The 18,630-nt window shown below is 40.0% G+C and overlaps 2 protein-coding genes across 2 annotated transcripts in view; one reads left to right on the top strand and one right to left on the bottom strand.

Moving 5' to 3' along the window:
• LOC111819162 (protein FAM13A-like) overlaps nucleotides 1-10,918 on the bottom strand; it is a 139,013-nt gene extending 128,095 nt beyond the window's left edge. The window contains exon 1 of the mRNA XM_023725106.1: nucleotides 10,630-10,918. The gene's annotated coding sequence lies outside the window, so the exon portion shown is untranslated. The remainder of the gene's footprint in view (nucleotides 1-10,629) is intronic.
• Nucleotides 10,919-11,268: 350 nt separating this feature from the next.
• On the top strand, nucleotides 11,269-14,669 carry TIGD2 (tigger transposable element derived 2). The gene is made up of 2 exons (XM_004390131.3): nucleotides 11,269-11,514; nucleotides 11,683-14,669. Exon 2 carries the CDS (start codon nucleotides 12,729-12,731, stop codon nucleotides 14,304-14,306), a length of 1,578 nt encoding a protein of 525 aa, XP_004390188.1. The 5' UTR covers nucleotides 11,269-11,514; nucleotides 11,683-12,728; the 3' UTR covers nucleotides 14,307-14,669.
• The last annotated feature ends 3,961 nt before the right edge of the window (nucleotides 14,670-18,630 follow it).

Here is an 18,630-nt window from a genome sequence, read left to right as displayed (position 1 = left end):
TAAAGGATTTAACAGCAGAAGAAATCAGTCATACGGTGGGGAAAAAAATTCAGTAGGGAATTGGACAGTAGGATCATCTTCATGTTAATCTTCTAAAAGCTTGCTGCAGCCGCCTTTGGCTTCTTCAATCCTACCCATAAAATCATCATGGCCTATTTATTCTGCCTCTGAAATATTCTCAAATCCATTTCCTCTTTATTCCCACAGCCATTTTTAAAATTCAGAATGTCACCATTATTCCTCTGGTACAACTACACCACTACATTTTTGAAACTCAGATAGATATAATTACATTTTTCTCTTGCTCGTTCCCTTTCTCTTTAGGTCTGGGGGTTCCATGGATGGGTTTCAGGTGATCTGTGACCACCCATGAAATTACATTTGAAATTTTGTGCATATGTGCACTGAAGTGAGCTGTCATCTTAATGTTTTTATCCTTTTTTACAAATAAAAACTGCTGGTCTATACATTAAATTCCAAACTCCTATCTAATATTTCGAGTTGCTGTTGCCAATTTGATGCTATATGGGTAGTTCCTAAAAGAGCACAATGCTCAAGGCAGACATTTTTTACTAATTAAGCTAAGCTATTATTTGGTTTTAAAATGACTTCGGGGAATATTTTTGGTTTAAGGTTTAAAGATTTTTTTAGGGCAATAGTTTCAGGGATTCATCCAGCCTCCATGGCTTCAGGAAGTCTGGATTCCATAGGAATTTGAAATTCTGGTCCACATTTTCTCCCTTTCGATCAGGATTTTTCTATAGACTCTGTTCAAAATGTTCAGTACTGGTAGCTGAGCACCATACAGTTTTTCAGGTCTCATGGTAAGGGAGGAAGCTGTTCGTGGAGGCAATTACATTCCATTTCTTCCTCCTATTCCTGACTCTCCTTCCTGTTGCTCTAGGCAAACAGAGAGCAATTGTAACTTGGATGGCCGCTTGCAAGCTATATGGGATCAAACTGACAACATCACCTTGAAAGATTAGATAGGAAACTTGGGTGGGGGGCTGAGTTTATGTCAATGGGGGAGGAACAATTCAGAAAAGGAAGGTAAGAATGGTTGCACAACTTGAAAAATGTAATCAATGTCACTGAATTGTACATGTAGAAATCGTGGAATTTGTGTATGCTCTGCTGTGTATATTATTAACAACAACAAAAAATTAACCACAAAAAAAAATTTCAACTGCTTTAGTATGGTTTACAAGTTTTTCTGATTCTAATACCATACTGGCCTTATCTCTGTTATATACCTTAAACTCTAGCCTTCATGCTTACAGTAGATTAATAATGCCCCCCATCTTAATCCTCAAACTAAAAAAACAAAGAAAAAAACAAACTCACTGCCATCAAGTCGATTCTGACTCATAGTGACCCTATAGGACAGAGTAGAACTGGCCCATAGGGTTTCCAAGGAGCGGCTGATGGATTCCAACTGCCAACCTTTTGGCTAGCAGCCAAGCTCTTAACCACTACACCACCAGGGCTCCTAATCCCCAGTACCTGTGAATATGCTACTTTACATGACAACGGGACTTTGCCATGTGATTAACTAAAGGATCTTGCAATGAGATTATGTATTCTGGGTTATGTGGGTCGCCCAACCTAATCACATGGGTTCGTATAAGAAGGAGGCATGAGGGTAAGAGTCAGAGAAGGAGATGTAAGGATGGAGGCGGGGGTCATAGCGAGAAGGATTTGAAGATGCTGTGCTGCTGGCTTGAAGATGTAGGAAAGGGCTGTGAGTCAAGGAATGCAGGTGGCCTCTAGACACTGAAAAAGGCAAGGTCTCCCCTAGAAGCTCAAGAAGGACCTTGATTTTAGCCCAGTGAAACTGATTTCAGACTACTGACCTCCGGAAGTATAATAAATGTGTGTTGTTTCATGCCACTAAATTTGTAGTGGTTTAGAGTTGTCATAGGTGGCAAACACATTGCTGCTCCACAAATGAACAAGGTATGCTTTTTCTCTTTTCAGAACCTTTGTACACGATCTCTTATTTTCCAGAAATTTCTTTCTCTTCTTTTTCTACTCAGGGAATTCACACACACATTTCAACTCCTAGCACCAGTGTCACTAGCATTCCTGACTAACCCTGCTCCTCTGTGTGCACATGTTCCTGGTTTAAACCACTACTGTGACATTTACACTTTGCATTGTTACTGTTTGTAAACCTGTCTTTTTGGACTGTGAACTTCTTGGGGACAAGGTCAATATTTTATTCTTTTCAATGTCACCAGTAAGCTTTGTAATACAAATATTTGTACAATTAATACATTCAGTATGTGGTGATAAATCCTTGGGTTGCTCCTGGAAGCAATCTGGGACTCATTTAAGTCAGGACTAGAAAGAGGGATTATATGAGTGCCCTCAGAAAAAGAGCTGAAAAGTATGAGCAGGGATATGATTTCAAAGGGATTTTAGAGAAAATATTTCAGAGATCTGAAAAAGGAAGAAGAGTCAAGAATAATAAATAAAAGAGAAACTAGTAAAACAGGCTATTTTCCAGATGTGAAGTATTTTATATAACCAGTCCAAGGTTGCATGGCTGCTGCGTGGCAGAGTCTGAAGTACAACCCAGAGACTGTGATTCCAAAACAATAGTTGAGATAACTATATTATAAAGAGTTACCATTAAAATAGCAAATTATAATAGAGCCCAATCAATGGACAAGAAAAACAAAAGTACTAGGTATTCAAAAATGAACTAGTTAAGCAATTAAGCACAAAATTAAGCACGTAGCTTTGTCGAAGCCAATGTTAAAATGGGCGTATCTAGATCTTGTGTCTGATAAAAGGAAGTGAAATTTCAACTAGAAACCATACTTTTTTCTGACATTAAATATATCCAGCATTTATCACATTAATCCTTAAAGTGACAGGGTGTATCATGAGCAGTATCTTCAACATCAGTTGGTCTAATAAGAAGATTCTTCTCATAAGGTTATTTCTTGTATCTACCCTAGGTATCGACTCAATTGCAGTGGTTTGACAGGAGAGCCAGTGGCAGAACATTAAACTACAGTATTAAACTGTAACTCTGTTCTGTTTTTGTTGTTAGTTGCCTTAGAGTCAATTCTGACTCATGGCGACACCATGTGTACAGAGCAAAACTGCTCCATAAGGTTTTCAAGGCTATGATCTTTTGGAAGCAGATCCCCAGGCCTTATTGCCAAGGTGCCTCTAGGTGGATCTGAACCACCAACCTTTCTGTTGGTAGCCCAGAGCTTAACAATTTACACTACCCAGAGTTCCTAACTCTGTTATAACCCAGTTAAAAAGTAGGCAAAGGATCTGAATAGATATTTCTTTAAAACAGATATGCAAATGACCAATAAGCACATGAAAAGATGCACAACACCATTAGCCATCAAGGAGGTGCAAATCAAAACCACAACGATACCACTTCACACTCACTAGGATGCTGTAATCAAAGATACAGATGATAACAAGTGTTGGTGAGGATATGGAGAAATTGAAGCCCTCATACACTGTTTCTGGAAAGGTAAAAATGGTGCAGCCACTTTAGAAACCAATTTTGCAGTTCCTCAAAAGGTTACACATAAAGTTATCATATGACCCAACTTATTTATATATCCAAGAGAAATGAAAACATATGACCACATGTTATGTGTATATGGATGTTCACAGTAGTATTTTTTATAATAGTCAAATAGAGGAAACAACTCAAATGCCTATTAACAGATGAATGGATAAAAAAATCTGGTATACCCATATGATGCAACATTATTCAGCAATAAGGATGAAATACTGATACATGCTACAAAATGATGAACCTTGAAACCATTAAGAAAACTGAAAGAAGCCAGTCACAAAGGACCACGTATTATGATTCCATTTATATGAAATGTCTAGAAGAGGGAAATCCATAGAGGCAGAAAGTAAATTAGATATTGTCAAGGGCTAGTTGTGGGGGCCTGGGGGAAATGGGAGTGACTACTAATGGTATGAGATTTCTTTTCGGGGTGATGAAAATGTTCTAAAATTAACCATAAGCTGAATTTGAGAAACATCATCATGAGGCTTTGAAGGGATTATTTTGCTCTAGAAGCATTTAAAGCAGGTGTTAACAATTGACTTTTTCAACCATAAGAGAATCTCACTAAGGTAGACTTGCATCAAGAAAAGATCTACCCAGTTGAGTTAGGGATAGCTTCAAGGAGTGTCACTGATTAGCTGACTCAGTTAATTATCAACAATTATTACTGATGGCTGTACAACTCTGAATATACTAAAAATCATGGAACTGGAAATGGGTGACCTGTATCTCAATAAAGCTGTCATTAAAAAAACTGTAATTCTGTGAAAATATTTCTTCAAACAGTGAACAAAGAGCTGAAACAATGCTTTCTACTACTCACAATTGGCGGTTGTTGTCCTTTAGACCATCTTTACACTGACAAGCATCTCAACTGTGTTTCTGACAAGTCTAGACTGCAGTCAATACATGATTGAACTAGAGAACCTGAAGAGCCAATATTCCAAGTAACTGATCAGAAATACTGAATGTGCAGATAGTAAGGGTGACATTATCTGGTAGGATCATCTAAACAGAGGAAAGGAAACTAACTAGAAAATGGTGCCATTGGAAACAATCTTTGGAAAGTAGTTTGGTGAGAACAGAATTAAAATCATTAATAAAAATGGGGCTTGAGACTTCCTCTGCCTTTTAATTTTCAAGTTTCCCCAGTTTTCATTTTTTGACAGATTTAAGTAACCAAAGCAGAAACTCTGATTTTTGCTCTATATTTCGTGAATTAGTTTCCTTCCTTCCTTTTCATCTATTCTTTGCGGTAGCATCTGTTTCTTGGAATTAAAAGTTGACAAATTTTGGTTGTTAGTAATAACAGTGGAAGATAATCCTATGAGTGAGGTAAAACTTCTTTTCTCATCAAGACTTTTGAGCTCATTCCAACCTTTGAACAAAGTGATGTCAAATAAAGAAGTGTGTACTTATGAGAAGCTCACCAGGACAAATATTTATTTAAGCAATTAAAGTCTTATTATATGAAAATGTCTTCCAATGTCAGATTAGCATAAGGAAAAAGTCTGTCTTTATATGTGGAGAAATAATTTTTCTATATGATCACAAAGTAAAGAAATAAAATTTCTAAAACTTTTAAACTGCCAAGATACATCCTATAAGACTGTGAAGTCAAGTTTGAAAAACACAGTCATAAGGCATTGAAGGGATTATTTTGTTCTAAAAATATTTAAGCCATAACAATCAATAATTGGCTTCTTCAGACATACGAGAACCTCACTAAGGTAGAACTGCATTTTGATACATCCATCCAGATGAGTTAGGGATACTTCAAGGGCTGACATCAATTAACTGAATGAATTATCTATCAATGATTATTATTTAAACCTTTTTGGATCACAGACGCTTTGAGAATGCGATGAAAGCTATGAACAAGTTAGTCATCGTGGTACCTCCTGAACCTAAAAAATTTCACAGAATATCAGTATCAGAGGAAGACCCTGTGGCTATGGTGAAACAAGACTAAACACCACCGCTTTACAATCATTCCTGAACAGAAATTTAAAAAGGGAGGGGAGAGGAGGATATCGTGGAACCACAAAAATGACCAAAGATCCTCCTCTCCTGGTAACACAAGTGAATACTGCTTCTTCTCCAATGACAATTCTAATCTCTCTGTACTCCTCCAGTTTCCTATAAAAAAATTAAGATACCTAATAACCAAAATCTCCCTGCTTCTTGACAGCACTTAATCCAGAAGAGACCACCCACTTTCTTTAACCCTTCTAAAACCACCTTCCACATGCCCAAATCCTATAAGCCCCTCCTGATTCCCTCTGAGACGCCCAATGGTTCTTCAAGAAATGGGTCTCCATGGCTGCAGTAATAAGCCCAATTTTGACTCTAAGTGTGTTCTTAGTGATATTTGGTTGATTAGAATCAACAAACATAATAAAACACTTGTAACATGTTAGCAAGAATATGTATAAAGTACGATCTCATGTTCATATTTTTATAAAGTTTGTATATATGTATAGGATAGTTACATCCATACAAGAAAAACAACTAAAACAGTAAGAATAGTTATTTCTGAATGTTGGAGTTATTGGTTATTTTCCTTGTCGCTTTTCTGTATTTCATATTTTCCTTCAAAGGATGTGTACAATTTAATAATAAGAAAAAGAAGGGGGCGGGGGGAGAGAAGTAGAAGGAAGAAGAAAAACTCCGTCCCAAAAGAATATGCTATGAGGGAGGAGTCTCATATCCAAAACAGCTGTCAATCATATAAGGTTTTCAAACTTTAACATATTAGAATCACTTGGGGGTACTTACTGAAAATAAAGATTCCTGGGCATCACCCCTGAAACTGGCCCCAAAAATCTACATTTTGGACCCCAAGTGATTGTGACTCGTATGGTATGAGGCACAACCTTGAGAAATGCAGCTTTTTGAACAAACCAGGACTTGAAGGATGTACAGATTTACAGAAGAAGGAGGACTTTCCAGGCTAAAGGAGATGCATGAAGATTCTAAAAGCATGAAGCTGTGTGTGCTGAGGACAGGGAGAGTGGTCTGATGCATAGCAGGCTCTTAAACCAGCTGCCCTCCAGTTGATTCTGACTCACGGCGAACTGATGTGTGTCAGAAGAGAGCTGTGCTCCACAGGTTTTTCAATGGCTGAGTTTTCAACAGTAGCTGGCCAGGCCTTCTTCCGAGGTGCCTCTGGGTTAGCAGCTGAGTGCATTAACCTTTGCACCGCCCAGGGACTTCCATCCACTGCCACTAAGTCGATTCCAACTCATAATAATGACCCCATAGGTTTTCCAAGGCTGTAAATCTCTACGGAAGCAGACTGCCACATCTTTCTCCAGCGAAGCCCCTGGTGGTTTCTAACTGCCGACCTTTTGGTTAGCAGTCGATCACTTTAACCATTGCGCCACCAGGGCACCTTCCAGGGACTCCAAACCAAACCCGTTGCTGTCAAGTGGATTCTGACTCATAGCAACCCTATAGGACAGAGTAGAACTGCCCCACAGGGTTTCCAAGGAGTTGCTGGTGGATTCGAACGGCCAACCTTTGGTTAGTAGCCAAATGCTTAACCACTACACCACCAGGGCTCCTCCAGGGACTCCAATAGGCTCTTAATAAACCTGATTTGACCAACCTGATAGAACTGAGGGCTTCTCTAGGGAACAGTTGGAAACTTGGTGGGTTTGGAAAGGTAAGCTGGGTATGTAAGTTTCACTCAAGCTTCCCACACACATTTCTGCCATCGATCAGCCAATTCACTGGTTTCTTCAATTTATATCCACAGGTTTTTCAGGCAGCAAGTCTAACTTTTCCTTAAACATTTCCACATTTTCATCTTTGACCCCAGTAAATATTTTCTATCATCCTAGGAACTCATTCTCTCATCTTTGCCTACACTGCCAGCCATGTGAAAATTTACCACCAGCCAACTAAGAAACATAGAAAACAAAATTAAGCTTAAAAGTCCCCTAGTGGGCTTCTGTGTGACTCAAGAGTTTAAGCACTCACTGTCTTACAATATCATAAATTAGCAACTTAAAAAAAAAAAAAAAGGATCTGTGATTTTCCAATGAGTAATATGACCTTTCACTGATATCCAGAGATTTTCAAGTGGAAAAGTGTTTCTACCTTTAACCATTCAAAAACAAAATTTTTATGTTAAAAATGAGTAATTTGAGGATTTGTCTACAATACAAAATAACAATAAAGTTGAAAAAGACTTCAAAGAATAAGCTTTCATTTTATCGATGAGAACTGTTTCACATCCTGTTTGCCCTAACACACACACGTCCTAAAGAAAAATAAATTATATTTTAGCTGGAAAATTCCCCTCAATATTTTATGCCCCTTCAGGTAGGTGACAGTAAATTTTTTTGTGTGTAAACCATTGATTTTCAATTGGCAGTAAATATTTTTAAATTACTAATAGAGATAAATACTATTTGATATTAAATAGATTTAATACACACAGAATAATACTAGTATCATGATGAAGAATTTCATGACCTCATCTTAAGCTTACTGGAGTAGGTAATTCAGGTATCATAAAGCAAAAATCTGTGATTAAATTTCTCATTTAAGAATAAAGTAAATGGAAACCAAAACATGTGTCCCCCGAAAATATGTGTCAACTAGGTTAGGCCATGATTCCCAGTATTGTCTGGTTGTCCTCCATTTTGTGATTGTAATTATCTGTTAAAGAGGATAAGGGTGGGATTGTAACATCCTTACCCCGGTCACATTGCTGATCCAATATAAAGGCAGCTTCCCTGGAATGTGGCCGGCATCACCTTTTATCTTTCAAGAGATAAAAAGGAAAGGGAAACAAACAGAGAGGGGGGACCTCATACCACCAAGAAAGCAGTGCCGGGAGCAGAGCACGTCCTTTGGACCCAGGGTCCCAGTGTGGAGAAGCTCCTAGTCCGAGGGAAGATTGATAAGAAGGCTGACAGAGACAGAAAGCCTTCCCCTGGCTGATGCCCTGAATTTGGACTTCTACCCTACTTTACTGTGAAGAAATAAATTTCTCTTTGTTAAAGCCATCCACTTGTGGTATTTCTGTTATAGCAGCACTAGATGACTAAGACAATAATGTAAAAAGAATCTTAAGCTTTCACAAGCAGCTGATATGGAAAGAGAAAGGAGAAAGAGAGCCCTGAGATATAAAAATACTGGGGAAGGCAAAAGGAGAGAATAGCATATAACAAAAGCAAGCAAAGGATAGAACTGACAGTAAGAAGTTCCCCGTGGCCAATGAAATTTTAATAAAACAAGGATGTCCAACATTCTATTTTAAGGTCCTGTCCCTCAAGGTTATGATCTAATATGTATATGCACTACAATTAGTGACCCCTTTCCCCTCAAAGGAAACCCTGGTGGCATAGTGGTTAAGAGCTACAGCTGCTAACCAAAAGGTCAGCAGTTTGAATCCATCAGGCGCTCCTTGGAAACCCTACGGGGCAGTTCTACTCTGTCCTATAGTCACTATGAGTCGGAACAGACTCGATGGCAACAGGTTTGGTTTTTAGGTTGGTCCCCATCAAAAAGGTAAAAAGTCTGCTAGAAAAAAAAAAAAAAACTGTGTAGAGACACAACTGCCATGTGTAAAGTCTTAGTTAAAGTAAGCTAAATACAACTGCCTTGTGTGAAGAGGTGTTTTGAAGAAATCAGGGAACTTGTGGACTGTGTTCCAGATCTGAACTCACAGCCGGTGATGAAAAGGGAACAGCTCTAAGAGGAAAGACACCAGCAATTTGGACAACTCAGCAGAAACAGAGAAATTATGCACCTGGTATCTGGGAGAAAATTAAACCCCAGAAATACTGAGGGAGGGAGATAAGAGGCAGGATTCATTTTTATTTAAATATCGTGGGACACAGTGACCCCAGGAGGCTGGAAGGTGTCGGGGGAAAGCCAGGGAACTGAAATCGGGTTACCAGCTGCCTCATTTGCATACGGTTGGCAGCTAGTAAGTGTTAACTCTCTTCCATGATAAAGAATAACAACAGATACAACTGTTTTCATGCTTCCAACAAAATATTATGAAAAAAGGGAAAACTTTAAAGTGATATAAAACTAGTATGACGTTGTACTTTACCCAAAAGACCAGCCAGGACTTTGCCGAAAGGAACTGGTTAACTGGAAGCTACATGGGGAGCGAGGGAGGAGAGGGTCCAACTACAGGGAAAACAGGTATTTAAAACCACTATAATCTCGAAGCATAATTATGAGGCTAGTCAAAGAATTTCCATCATGCCAGATAATGAAAGGCTGCGATTTTGAGGAAGGCAGTTTAGAAGCTTTGGCGGGGGAGCCTAACAGTTACAAAGTTTAGACTCAACAACTGTTTTCTGCAGTATGAATGCTCAAGTTGACTCCCTTTTCTGAGTTTCGGAAACATTCTAGCAATAACATAGCCTTGTCAAATAAAGGATGAATTACTATGCTACTTTGTGTTAAGGAAAATGAATTAGACATTTATGTACAGATGTTAGAAAAATTTAACAAAAGCCCTTTCCATTCTTCAAATTACTATTACACAGAAGAAGGAGTAGAAAGAAACAACGGGACAAAGACAGACTTGTTTCTCGGCAATAAGGTGCTGCAAAAGACGCAGCCTCTCCCATCTCCCGGGAAGGTTCTCGGGGTTCTGCAGGGAACAGAGCCCGGGAACCCGGAGGCGAAAGCACGGTTCATCTACGGCAGTGATTAGTGTACAGGTGCCAGTACTCGCTCCATTTTTAAAAAATAGAAATTCATAGTATCTGTTTGAAAAAAATAAAAGGAGTTTTTGTCAAACTTCTATTGCCTTCTTACTATTGAGGAGCAGGGGGCGTAAAGGGGTGGCAGGAAATTCACGACGGTTCCTCCCACAGGTTGACGCATCTCACAGGAGCAGTTGGTTTTGCAGAGTCCGTTCGGTGACTTAAACCCTCTCATCCCCACCCCTCAAGCAACACCACCAGGGAGGGGAGACCCGATACCCAGCCTGGCCACCTCCCGCTGCGCCCCATCCACCCACGGCTTGCTTGGGTGGGTGCTGCAGAATGTAATCACCTGCTTCTCCCCTGACCCACGTCCCCACTATGGCTCACCGTGGCTCACGATCCTTGCTGCGGTTCGTCCTATCCAGGCGGGCAGCCCTGGGAGCGGGCCGGCGCGGGGCTCCCGGGAAGGGGCGCTAGGAGGCGCGGGCGCCGGGGTCGCCTCCGCGCCACAGCAGCGGCCTCTGTTTGTAAACAAACTCCACGTGCGCTCGCCCTGCCCCATTCGCAGCCCGCTCCAGGCACCAGAGGATGCGTAGCTTTCTCGCGACCCCTCAAAGGGTGCAATTTTTATTCCCCCTGGAAGAGGAGGGGAAGCCTCGCACAGCGCAGTCGGGCCACAGGGAGCAGGGCCAAGACGGGGTGAGCGCCTGCTGCCCCCTGCTGGCCAACAAACCAATCTGCAGCCCGGAGCCGTGGGGCGATTAGTCGGACCCAAGCGACGCTCGGAGGCGTTTTAGTGGCGGCGCGGCGCCGGGCCCCGCCCCTCACACACACTCGCCGGAGTCCCCGCCCCCGGCCGAGCGCGCGCTCGCCCGCGCAGGCCCCGCCCCCTCGCCGACACAACGCTCTTGCGGGGGCGCGCGCGTGCTCCCTAATCCCCCGCCTTCCGGGTCCTGCAGCGACGCTCGTCCCTCGCCGCACCTCGCCACAGCCGCGCCGCGAGTGTCAGCCTCTTTCGGGAGACTCCATTTGCTCTCAGTGCAGTCTGGCCGCTGTGCAGGCGGGCGTAGAGCGATGTCCCGGCCAGCGGGCTGGTGTCCCCTGCGCCAGGCGGCCGCTCGCTCGCTGGCAGCGGCGGTGACACATCGTAGCCGCCGTGCATAGGAACCGGGCTCCCTCCGCGTGAGGAAAGACGCCCCGCGCCCCGGAGCTCGCCCTACGAGGAGAGGCCCTCGCTAACACGGTTTCTCTCTAACCTCTTAATTTCGGGAGGTAGGCAATTTAGGTCCCTCTCTCTGTCATCCCAGATAACGCGTAATGTTTTTAGCTATCAAATTAATATGAAGTGTTAATTTTCTCAACATAGTTGCAGGATAAATGTGGGTAATGCCACAGACCCTGATAATTGAAAAAAAAAATGTTTTTCGTATTTTCCTTTAGGTTTCGGAGGCTCCGAGTTCCTGTACAGCCCCCACAGTGAACAACTTCTGTTGGCTCATTGAGGATCATCTTTTACCAGGATTATTGTAATACCATCTTCGCTGAGCCTTCGACCCCATAGCCTCTGCCGTGGGTCGTGATTGCCACCAATGAAGTTTTTTGATGAAGTTTTTTGATGCTTTCTTTTCTGTTCATGTGACACTACCTCTTGTCCACCTTTCGCCTTTCCATTTGCAAATATATTAGGTATAAGTTTGTGACCTGCTTAAGTACAGAGTTTTTTGCTCGACCACTTTCATCTTGTACTGCTCACTTCTGTCCAACTCTCCTTACCTTGCTCCTATGACTCTCATAACCATTCACCTGCTAACATGTAACAGTCTTTGCTTAGAAAGCCAGCATTCCATACCATGCACTCTCTGACAGACAGTGGAATGTAGAGTCTGCAAGTCTTCTCTTGAATTAAGCTGTTTATTTCCTAGTACATTTCCCAGAATATTCCCCCCGAGTTTTTGTGTCTTCGGCAAAACACCTGCCATGATGACAAGGAGAATTGCGTATTAAACCGACTGTTTTAGAGAACAGTATTCGTTAAATTTCTAATCTCCAGTGAGATTGCAGTTCATAAACTGAATTCATAAACTTAGTTTACCTTAAACTAAGTAAGGAGGAAGAAAGACATAGAGTTAGTTGAAACTAGTCTTTGTTGTTTTAAAAGAGTCCTAGCTGTTTTTTGTCTCTTCCGTGCCTGAGTTTCATTGTGTGTTAATAGACAATCATGCACACTATAGGCACTAATAAATCCTACTTAAATTGAATTTTTACGACTTTCTGTTTTTATGACTTTAAAATAGTCCTAACTGTTTTAAAACAACAAGTGAAGAGACTCAAATGTAAACCTTGCCTGGAAATTGGCCAGCACACTACCCATACAGGTCCTGGGGGGCAAGAGAGGAACCTTAAGACCCCATGTTCTAGTCTCTTTGTATTAAAGAACTAAGTTAAGTATCTTGATCTAGTAATTGCCAAAATATTAGACACTTAAAATGTTGGGCAAACGAAAGCGTGTGGTGTTGACAATTAAAGACAAGCTTGATATTATTAAGAAACTTGAGGAAGGCATCTCTTTCAAAAAACTTTCTGTGGTGTATGGAATTGGTGAATCTACAGTTCGTGATATTAAAAAGAACAAAGAAAGGATTATAAACTATGCAAACAGTTCAGATCCTACAAGTGGGGTATCCAAACGTAAATCCATGAAATCATCAACATATGAGGAACTTGATAGAGTTATGATAGAGTGGTTTAATCAACAGAAGACAGATGGGATTCCAGTGTCTGGAACAATTTGTGCAAAACAAGCCAAGTTCTTTTTTGATGCGTTAGGGATGGAAGGTGATTTTAATGCCTCATCTGGCTGGCTAACTCGATTTAAGCAGCGCCATGGTATTCCAAAGGCTGCCGGTAAAGGAACAAAATTAAAAGGAGATGAAACTGCTGCCAGTCAGTTTTGTGGTAACTTTCAAGAATTTGTTGAGAAAGAGAATCTACAACCAGAGCAAATTTATGGTGCTGACCAAACTGGATTGTTCTGGAAATGTCTACCATCAAGGACATTAGCTCTTGAAAGTGAGCAAAGTACTTCTGGGTACAGGTCAAGCAGAGAGAGAATCATTATTATGTGTTGTGCAAATGCCACAGGCTTACACAAACTTAATCTTTGTGTTGTGGGGAAAGCAAAAAAACCCCGTGCATTCAAAGGAACTGACCTTTCTAACCTTCCTGTAACTTATTTCAGTCAAAAGGGTGCATGGATAGAACATTCTGTTTTCAGGCAGTGGTTTGAAAAATGCTTTGTGCCGCAAGTACAGAAGCATTTGAAATCCAAGGGGCTTTTAGAAAAAGCAGTACTTCTTTTGGATTTTCCCCCAGCACATCCGGATGAAGAACTGTTGAGTTCAGATGATGGCAGAATAATTGTGAAATATTTGCCACCTAATGTTACAAGTCTTATTCAACCTATGAGCCAGGGAGTTCTAGCCACAGTGAAAAGATACTACAGAGCAGGACTTCTCCAGAAATACATGGATGAAGGAATTGACTCAAAAATGTTTTGGAAGAACTTGACAGTGTTGGATGCAATTTATGGAGTGTCAAGAGCTTGGAATATGGTAAAATCAAGTACCATAACCAAAGCATGGAAAAAACTTTTCCCTGGCAATGAAGAGAATTCATGTGTGAACATTGATGAAGGAGCCATTTTAGCAGCTAATTTAGCAACAGTTTTACAGAATACAGAAGATTGCGAACATGTTGACATTGAGAATATCGATCAGTGGTTTGAGTCTCAGAGTAATGACTCAAGCTGTAAGGTGCTAACTGACAATGAAGGTGCTGAGGACCAGGCCAAGCCTGCTGAGCAAAAGCCTTCCAGTAAGACTAGAAAAACAGAACCGAATCCAGAAAAGCATATTAGTCATAAAGCCGCACTTGAATGGACTGAAAGTTTACTGGATTATTTAGAACAACAAGATGACATGCTTCTGTCTGATAAATTGGTATTGCGGAGACTTCGAACAATAATAAGAAGAAAACAGAAGATCCAAAATAGCAAAAATCATTAGTAGGGCTCTTAAATGTTTCATTGTCTTTGTATCTTTATGACTGTTTATCTGCAGTGGAACTTAATTACCTGTTTGAAGTGCTGTGGATTCCAAGGCCAAATACATTCTATAAATGATTTTAGGATTAGCTGCCATTTTGGATTACTTAAACTACAACTCTGTAATGTTGACATTAGTAATTGAGCGTTAACACGTAACTTGTCTACATCAGTTGTTTCTAATCTGTATTATACAAATTAGATCATAAGGTACCTGAGGTCAGGGATTGTGTGTCTCTTCTGTGCCTGAATTTCACTGTGTGTAGTAGAGAATCATTCACACTATTGGCACTCAATAAATCCTACTTAAATTAAATTTTTATGACTTTCTGAACTTCAGTTTCCAAACTGAAATATGGTGGAGGTAAGTTTCCATTTCCATTTTTTTCCATGCTGAAAAACTTAGAAGAGCTCACCAAATATTGTACTTTACTTTCCACTGCTGAAAAACTTAGAGGAGCTCACCAAAGATTGTACACTAGTCCCCCATTATCCGCAGGGGATACGTTCTAAGACCACCCCCCATGGATGCCTGAAACCACGGATGGTACTGAACCCTATATATGACTATGTTTTGTCGTTTACATACATACCAATGATAAAGGTTAATTTACAAATTAAGCACAGTAAGAGATTAACGACAATAACTAAAATAGAGCAATTATGATAATATACTGTAATAAAAGTTAGGGGAATGACAGAGTGGGATGGCGTGAGATTTCTTCATGCTATGTATTCCTTTAACATTTTCAAACTGCAGTTGACAAAGGAAAGCAAAACTGCGGATAAGGGGGGACTACATATCCTTAAAAAGTATTTCACTATGACTACAGGGAACTGAAGAAAATAAAGTCTTAAATATGCCATTTCTGTACCAACAGTATTTGGGCAATCAGCAATTCAGATTGGCTATCTCTGAGTGTAATGAAGATAGAATAAGGTCAAACTGTCCCTAGGGAAAGGGCTTTTCCATTTGACCAGTGAAAGTTTCTTCATAGTTGTGGAGAGAATGCCATTTCATTTTAGGAAAATAAAGTTCCCAAACCATTGAGATTAGAAGAGGTAAGGGTTAATTTTTTTTGTCATTTTGATTCTTTAGTAGTACAGATTTGTCAACAGTTTTTTCTCTTTCATAAGCTACTTGACCTTTATGTGGGGCCCTGGTGGCGCCGTGGTTAAAAGCTTGCCTTAAGAGCTCGGCTGCTAACCGAAAGGTTGGCAGTTCAAATCTACCAGTTGCTCCTTGGAAACCCTATGGAGCAGTTCTACTCTGACCTGTATGGTAGCTATGAGTCGGAATCGACTTGACAGCAAGAGGTTTGATTTTTTGGTTTTGACATTTATGTAACTCTTTAAACCTTACAAAGTATGTCATATGACTTCATATAGCATATTTGTAGTGAAAGCCAGCACTGAAAATAAAAGGGCATACATTTAATTTGTGGAACCAGCACATGATCTCTGGACTAACATTCACTAGAGCGTAGGAGAGGCCCTATAGAAAAGCACAGACACTGGAGCCAGACTTCGGTGTGACCATGGGCTAGTTACTTGACTCATCTGTCAAACAGGTAATGCCTGCCTCATGGAGTTTCTGTGAGGAGTAAATGAGTTGATATGTAGACTTTAAATACTATGCACTGAGAAGGCACCTGGCTCAGAAGAAATCTTTGAGTATTGTTAGTAGCCATCGAGTTGATCCTGACTCATGGCAACCCTATGTGTGCAGAGTAGAACTGCTCTGTAGGGTTTTCAAGGCTGTGACCTTTCGAAAGCAGATTACCAGACTTGTCTTCCGAGGCTTGTATGGGTGGGTTCAGATCACCAACTTTTGGCTTATCCTCAAGTGCTTAACTGTTTGTATCACCCAGGGACTCCTTTGAGTGTTAGCTATTGTTAATATGTTGTCGAAATTAAGAGTTTTCAGAAGTATGCTAAACATCCATTGTGTGACTCAAAGTGATGCTGCTGCATTGGGAAAACCCTTATAAGGCATCTCTTTCCTGAGATAAGAGAGATAGGGATAACTAGTGTCAGCTGAAATTCAATAATAATTTTTCTCAATGGAAACAGAGAGGTTAATCCAATTTATAAACTATTTACTGACCATTTCTTGCTAAATATAATGAGATATACAGGGATGTTTAAGACATCTTAGGTTGAACTATAACAGAAAATGGGAATGGAGTTGTAATTTCTTTGCTCCAGGCCTGTTAGCACCCAGCTAATAAAAGTAAACAGATGTGGGCTTTGTGTATAGAAGAAAATCTGTTAATAATATTGGCATGATTCACTGAGGTAATAAAATATTTTTAAAATAGATAAGATAGCAGTAAGCTGGGCCCTTGGAATATTTTACTAAACTAAAGTAGTACTGGATCAATAGAAAATTAGATCAAAAGAAGGGTTATAGGAGACCCAGTTACAGTCATTAGGTCCAGCCCTCTATATGCAGTAATAGGTTTCTCATTTTGTTTTTGTTTTTTGTTTTTTTAGGAGTAACCACATCTGGTTTATTTAGAGCCTTTATTTGACTATTTTTCCTGCATAGGGCTATCATAAGCACTCAGAAAATTTGCCTTTTGAGCTGAGGCTTTGGGTGTGAGGATGGCCTTTTCAGAAGATTTCTAAAAATCCACTTTATTTGGGGGAATTCATACATTATTAACACATCTTCCTAGGTCTAGACAATTTCACTTACCAGATAGGCCTAAGAAAATGGGACTCTGCACAGTTAAGTCCTGAGGCTACCTGGCTTCCTGTAGACCAAGAGATCCTGAAACTTGACGCTGGTGATGATGTTATTATTTGTCACTTGCAATAGTGCTTTGCATTTTTTCATGGTGCTTTTTGCTAACATTACTTCTCAAACTTCTTTCATCTGATAACTGAAATTACTTAATTTTGTGTTTTATCATAAATGTTTATATAAATTGTGCATTCTAATTCCATAATCTGTTGTAAAACAAAAATCTTTCTCCTTCCAAGTATTGTAATATATTAGATCCTTTAGAAAGATGCATCCATGGTTATCTTGGATAACCACATTCCCCTCATGGTTGTATCTGCCGAGTTTGAGAAGCTCAGGCATTTGTGCTCTCATTTAACTGTACACATTTGAGAGATTTAACAGAACTCAGACTAACTGGGAAAGTGGAAGCTAAGAGAACACTTGTTTGGTATAATTTGGGAAGCCAGAAACAAAAGGTGTTATAAGTGTATAATGAAATGCATAAAACGTAACTATCTTCTACCACATTTGTGACCAATCTAAAGATAGATTTCAACATATTTAGTGTAGCTTCTTTATGGAGCTTTAAGTGTGATTTATGACTATCCTTATAACTTTGAACACAGACCTTTGGGAATTTTCATTTTCATAGTGATTACTGTAATGAGATTATCAGCTTTTACCACTGCAACTAATTAAATCACAGGAGGATATGGTATTTTAGAGTTACTATCCAGATATTGGAGCCCTGGAAGTGTAGTGGTTAAGAGTTTATTAGGTGCTAGTCGCTTGATGCCAGGATGGATTTATGAAGTTAAAGATGAACTTTGTACTGTAGAGGAAACAATTTGAAATGATTAGCTGAAGTCTCCCAATAAACGAAAACCAAACCCATTGCCACTGAGTCAATTCTGACTCTTAGCAACCATATAGGACAGAATAAAATTGCCACCATGTACAAAACAAAACTATCATGAGAAAAGAATGCATTTTTCATTGATTCTAAAGATGCATATTTTTTCACAAATGAATATCTGTGAGATCAGCATCCTACTTAAACAGTCATAGTTGATAGCATTTTTGTCTTAATGGTACAAAATTATGTCATATAGATTCTGTGAAATACAATAATGAAAATTTTTGTGTAAATCTTGCCTTCCTTTTGTAATGAGGACTAGAAACTCCATGTTGGTACTAACAAAAATTTTCTATCTAGAAGATTTATATTTAGGAGTCTCTGAGTGGTGCAAACAGTCAAGTGCTTGGGTGCTAACTGAAAGTTTGGTGGTTTGAGCCTACCCAGAGGTGCCTCAGAAGACAGGCCTGGCAATCTGCTTCTGAAAGGTCACAGCCTTTGTCTTAGTCATCTAGTGCTGCTACAACAGAAATACCACAAGTGGATGGCTTTAACAAAGAGAAATTTATTTCCTCACAGTAAAGTAGGCTAAAAGTCCAAATTCAGGGCATCATCTCCAGGGGAAGGCTTTCTCTCTCTGTCAGCCTTCTTATCATCAATGTTCCCCAGGACTAGGAGCTTCTCTGTTCAGGGACCCCA

The sequence above is a fragment of the Trichechus manatus genome, unplaced genomic scaffold (genome assembly GCF_000243295.1).
Source record: "Trichechus manatus latirostris isolate Lorelei unplaced genomic scaffold, TriManLat1.0 scaffold00286, whole genome shotgun sequence".
In the NCBI taxonomy this organism is placed as follows: domain Eukaryota; kingdom Metazoa; phylum Chordata; class Mammalia; order Sirenia; family Trichechidae; genus Trichechus; species Trichechus manatus.
Note: the sequence above shows the minus strand (reverse complement) of the source record. Positions and strands in the feature narration are given on the sequence as shown.